This window comes from Chelonoidis abingdonii, chromosome 6 (assembly GCF_003597395.2).
Source record: "Chelonoidis abingdonii isolate Lonesome George chromosome 6, CheloAbing_2.0, whole genome shotgun sequence".
In the NCBI taxonomy this organism is placed as follows: domain Eukaryota; kingdom Metazoa; phylum Chordata; order Testudines; family Testudinidae; genus Chelonoidis; species Chelonoidis abingdonii.
This window is the reverse complement of record NC_133774.1, coordinates 52,088,225-52,094,165: the sequence shown is the minus strand read 5'-3', so window position 1 is coordinate 52,094,165 and position 5,941 is coordinate 52,088,225. Positions and strand designations below refer to the sequence as shown.

Sequence of the window (5,941 nt, the reverse complement as noted above, 5' to 3'; positions counted from 1 at the left end):
CCCCCCCAGCCTCCTTTTATGGATAAGCTGATTTCTGATTGACTGAAACATAAAACAAGTCTTCTGAGAATCTAACTCCACTAGCGCTCTTGTGAGGCTTGTTTGAAAACACTTTGAGATGCTTGGATAAAAGATAAGTGGAAATGTTGTTAGTGTAAAGAAAATATAAAATTTTTTGAAGAGGAGCAAACAATGTGATATCACCAGTAACTAGAAATTTTTCCTGTGACATGATTCTCTATTAAAATATTGCTGTTAGTGTTGATTAAAGTTTAAAAGCGCATATTTTTTCCCCCATCTAGGAAAACTATGAACGAATGAAAGCACTAGTAACTGAACTCCAAGAGCTAGCAGAAAAAATCAGATTAGGTAAGTTCTGTATGTGTGATTTTAGAACATTATTTAAAGTAGCCTCGGATTTATTTTTTGTACAGTTTTTCTTTACTGATCTTAATTTTTAAAAACTGGACAAATTTATGTGTGTGTTGTGTGATGGGGTTTGTTGTGTTATTGGGGGCAGGGCTCATTTATGTTCCTAAAAGCTAATGCTTCAGGCTTCAGTCAGCCACCTGTAGGGGTCAGGAAAAAATGAATAAAAAAATATTCTGGAAGGGTTTTTGGTCTGCTTCTTCTGAAGCATCAGAGATGGCCATGGTTGGAGATGGGATACTGGACAGGGTGTGCCAGTGATCTGAGGTGGCATTCTCTTTCGGCTGGCTGATTCTTTCTCACATGTATTCCAGTAGATGTATTGAAATGTAGGGCTAACCCTATTTGAGTCTAATTCTGCTACCTTTCATTAGTTGAAAACTTTGAAAGGATAATGTCTAATTTGGTTCAAAAATCTAGGTTTTGCCATAATAATAATAATAAAGCTTACCAAAAATCTAACACCAAGAACATATTTCCATGATATTTTTAAAAAATTGCAATGGGGTTTTTAAATTAATGTACCCTATGTTTGCCATTCAAATAGCACTGCAATGTGCTGTTGCATAAAGATCCAAAAGTGACTAGAAACAGACTCTAAATGAAAGTGAAGCTGACTTAATGAAACTGTATCTTAATTTCATTGTCCAAGCTGAGAGAGAGGCAAAAAGTAAGCAAACTGAATAAATAGTAGAAAATTGATTATTAAAATAAAATAATTTTAAATTCCTACGTATGTTGTTTTAATGAATTTAATGACAGTATTCCTTTAAACAGATAAGATTGTTAATAAGAGACTTTTACTGATATGTTTTTCACTTCATCTATATTCCCTTCTTCATTCCAGTCTGTTGCTATGCTTTTTACCTTTATAACCAGTTAGCTGGGCAAATACACTTCTTTTCAAGTTGTCAATTACTGTATCAGGCCTGGTCTGCACCTAAAAATTAGATTGACATCGCCACATTGCTCAGGGCTTTGAAAAATATTGTGCCCTGTGAGACATAGTTATGTTGAACTAAAACCCACTGTAGATGCAGCTAGGTCTGTGGAAGAAATTTTCCGTTGATTTAACTACTGCCTCACGGAGACGTGGATGGAAAAAACCCTTCTGTCAATGAAAGAAGCAACTACAGTAGAGTGCTACAGCCATGGCTGTGCTGCTGTTGTGTAGATATACCCTCAGTTTGCAAAGATGACCTTTAAGGAACTTTAGGCATGCCTTGTACTATAGGAAAACTACAAACACAGGGATTAATCTTCATGATTGTAAAATTCAAATTAACTAATTCCAACTAAGTGAAGAATATAAAATTTAAAATACTACCTCAGGGCTGCACAACTAATTGTGAAAGGCTGGACCTCCAACTTCGACTCTGTCTGCATTATGAGAGTTTATTTGTTAAATTGCTATTTCTCAAATCTTACAATACAATTTCTTTCACAGCCTTGGAAGGGAACAGAGTTAAGGTTGCATGTTTAATTTTATCGTTATTATGTGCATGCAGGCTTGCAAATTTTCTTCTGGGAGTGCTGAATATCCTTGTCTCCCATTCATTTCAATGGATGTGAAGGATGCTCAGTGCATCTCAGTGGTGCTCATGGCTAATAGGATAGGGCTGTTTTTCTGTGAATCTTCCTATGTTTTTCCATCAGATGGGGATAGGAGAAAAGCAAAGTATTGCACAGTCACTCTCCTTCATGCTGCTCACTTATATTCCTCCTGAGCATTAGTTTACCCTTCAGTCTGTGAAATTCACTGAAGTTGTGAAGTCTATAGTGTATTGAAAAGGCATAAAAGCATATAAAAATGATTAAGTGGCTAAATGATTAAGTGTCCTTCTTTTACCCTATTGGTAGGAATGGCTCTCACTGAATTAGCCTTCACTGAGGTCTGTGGGATTAGTTTCTGAAGAAATATAAATGGTATATGCCGCTGCTACTAAGAGGGTGAGAGATGTCAGCTGGCAACAAGGGTTGGAATGGTGTTAAACACTGAGGAATGAGAGGTATAATTTAAGGTAGTGCAAAGTGAGATAACGAAGTGATGGATCAAGAGGAGCAAAAGGAAATGTAGGCTGAATGTTAAATCCCATACACTCCAACTGTGAGGTCTTCTACGCTCTAGAGTAATCTCCCGAGAAATCTCCCGTCAGTTGAGCAATTTAAAACTGAACTCAGCAAAGTAATTTAGAATGTGCTATAGGGAAATGAACACAACTCAATAGATTCCTGTCCATCTCTCCTTCCTGTGATCCCTAAAAAGTAAGTTTTGAGTGCTCTGTTAGTTCGTTGTCAAAATGAAACCGCAGGCAGCGGTAGATGAGCTCTGTTAGCTGAGAGTTTTTGCTTTCAAACTTTGTTAGTAAAGAATGTAGAAAAAGTAACTTAGAATATATGACAAACTGATTTAAGATGATGATGATACAGATCATTCTGTCATCTAAAATATAAGCTCTGTTAAATATATTGTCTCTTTAAGGTCTGTATTTTTGTGATTGAGAATTCAGATCTGTTTTCATTCTAAATTAAACGTTAATAGTGATTTATTCATTTGTGTGTACAGTAGATCTAATTAATGACGTTGTATCACAGGGGGTGGAGAAAAGGCACGGAAGCTTCATACATCAAGAGGAAAGCTATTACCCAGAGAGAGAATTGACAGACTCATAGATCCAGGGTGGGTAATTTATTATTGGCTATAAAGCATCAAATACTCTTTTGTGTTGTGTAAGCTAACAGAACTGTCTCTTTTTTCGAAGTTTCCTAAACTACTGACAAGCACAGTGGATTTGATTTAAATCACTAGTCAGGAAGACTCGATTTAATCACGGATTTCTACATAAAAGTGCATTCTTGTTGCTTGTTATAACCTTAACACATATTCTTCACAACTCAGAGATAGATATAGGCTTCATTTTTAGAAAGTATACACAATACATTTTAAAGTGATTTGTTTTGAAAACTTTTCAGTTTAGTTTTACAGCTACATCTCTATCCCGATATAACGCGACCCGATATAACACAAATTTGGATATAAGGCGGTAAAGCAGCGCTCCGGGGGTGCGGGGCTGCTTGCTCAGACGGATCAAAACAAGTTTGATATAATGCAGTTTCACCTATAACATGGTAAGATTTTTTGGCTCTCAAGGACAGTGTTATATTGAGGTAGAGCTGCATATCAGAAAATGAATTATTGTTTGGTTATTTCATTTACCAAAGGTAATTGAAGCAGATATTTATTAAGTCATTGGGATGTGAACTATCTCCAATTCAACAGTTTCACTAGAAGCAAAACCTAAATGGCAGCGGCGTTAAAAGAGGACCCAGTTCGGAATATGTTAATGAGTTCCATCTATCTGTGAGTTAAAGCCAGGAATTGCATGGAATGCAAACAGCGCAACAAAGAAATCGCAAGCCTGCGTTGCCCAAAATGAAACGATCATCACGAGAAGTGTTACTTCTCAGAAGGCGCTTGAGTTGAAGATGATGAAAGGAACATGTCCTGAACATTGCGGATCTTCAGGTTGAGTTAAAATTTTTTATTTCTAACTTCTTTCCAAGGACTTCTTCTGGACTATTCTTGATTCTCATGTTTGAGCAAAATCTTAGCTGTTACTCTATGGTACTATCATTTTAGATGTAGTTTGTGAAAATAAATAGCTAAAGGCAGATCTTCCTTTTACATTTCACCTTTAAAGTAGGTACTGAGTGTCAGTGAATGCAATGAGTGATTACTAAATGGCAGTCACGGTAATTATATATTATAAATAACTGCTTGCTTATTTTTTAGGAGAATTCTGTCTCACCATACAGGTTCTTGAAGGACTATCCACTCTTTCAAGTACCATCATTTCTATAGCTCGAGTAATCTTGCCAATGATAGTGTTTCAGTCACCCGTTTCACATAGCCACAGTATATTCACGTAGCAAAAAAAACAAAAAAAAACAACATCCAGAACATCATAGATAAGTTTGTGATAAGAACCAGCGATTACAAAATGAGGTTAATTGATGAAAAAATTTGCCCAGTTTGGTTTATGTACAACTTTCTTTTCTTAGATTAGAACCCACACTTCTTGAATGGTTCAGTCTAGATCGGATACGGTCCATCAACAGAGAGATGTTCAGGCAATTGCTGTATAAGTGATGAAGAGACTGATGCAGTGTGGAAAGGTCTAGAGGGTGAATTGTTCACCTGAGTTTGATGGGTGGATGCACGTCAACAATTGATCCTGTCGTATGTGTTGCTGTGACAACAGAAGAGGGACTGTTTCTTATATAAACAATTGTACATTCAGGAAATGCACCCCAGCAGATACTCCAAGAGAGTAGCGTAAAGCTATATACAATTGCGAAAAATTTCAAATGTCTATTATGCGCATGGTCACAGACATGCTCAATGTATCCAAGATGGAAGAATTTAGGAGAGAGTGAGATAGGTCCAAGCTAGATAACATACTGTTGCAGTGTCATTTGATGCACCTCCTAGCCAGAGACTTCAGTGTCCAGAAATAACGGCTGATGTCATTGAATTTGCCAAATACTTCCATAACAACCACTTTGCAGCAGCTGCTCTTTGAAAAAAAATTTGGAAGACCACCAGCTCACTCTCCCACAAGACATGCGTGGAACTTCAGTAGTGGGCTGTTTTGAGCATTACTATCAACAATTGGCTATCTGATGACGCGTTTGTGAAGAAAATCATCAACACAATAGATTGGCACTATCACAGCCAAAGTTCTCAACTTGGCTTAAGAGAATGTTGAACACATGGCCGAGATACCGTGAGCCTATTTTCTGTAGCCTTGAACAAATGCGCGGAAATAGCTGTGTTGCTGACGCTATTTGAAATTTGGGAAGGAAACTTAAGTGAGACATGAAGAGAATATGCGTGCAGATTTAAGTTTACAAAACATTAAAAAATGAATGAGACTATCTCCAACTCCTTTCTGCAATCTTCTCAATACTCAGCTACCAGGGTTCACCTATTACTGTTGGGAGTTGACTCTGACTTGGGACATCCAGCTCATCCTCATGATGCAACAATAATAAACTCAGAGGCTAAGGGTGAACCATTCAGAAATACATGTTTGCTGATGATTGTTTTAAAGAAAATCACGCCAGTGAATGGTGGAGTTCACTTAAGCACTTGGATTCAGAGACTGTTGAGTGCTATTTCACTTTTACAGCGTAGTTCTTTGCCGGTGTAGAAAGAAATTTTCTTCCTTTTGGATTTTCATTCTTGAACTGAGAAATTGTTGGGACTGAAAAGAGGAAGCTTGTTTTTCTTTTCAGATTATGACACAAGAGGGAAATGAACGGTGAGCGACTGAGTTAGCTGAGAAGCCAATTTTTAAGTTTCCGATGTTGACTGGTGATGATAGTTGATTTAATTTTCGCTTTGTTTTTAAAAATCATTTATATTTTAGTTAAACAATTTTAATCTAACACTTGATTTTAAAACTTGACTGATTTAACTAAATTAAAAATTCATATTGCTTCTTTTGTA

At 36.7% G+C, this 5,941-nt stretch overlaps 1 protein-coding gene across 1 annotated transcript in view; it reads left to right on the top strand.

The window, feature by feature from the left end:
- The window catches only part of MCCC2 (methylcrotonyl-CoA carboxylase subunit 2), a 79,887-nt gene that overhangs the window by 9,063 nt on the left and 64,883 nt on the right, over window positions 1-5,941 (top strand). The window contains 2 exon segments of the mRNA XM_032769590.2: window positions 303-369; window positions 3,025-3,109. Of these exon segments, the coding sequence (XP_032625481.1) occupies window positions 303-369; window positions 3,025-3,109 (152 nt within the window).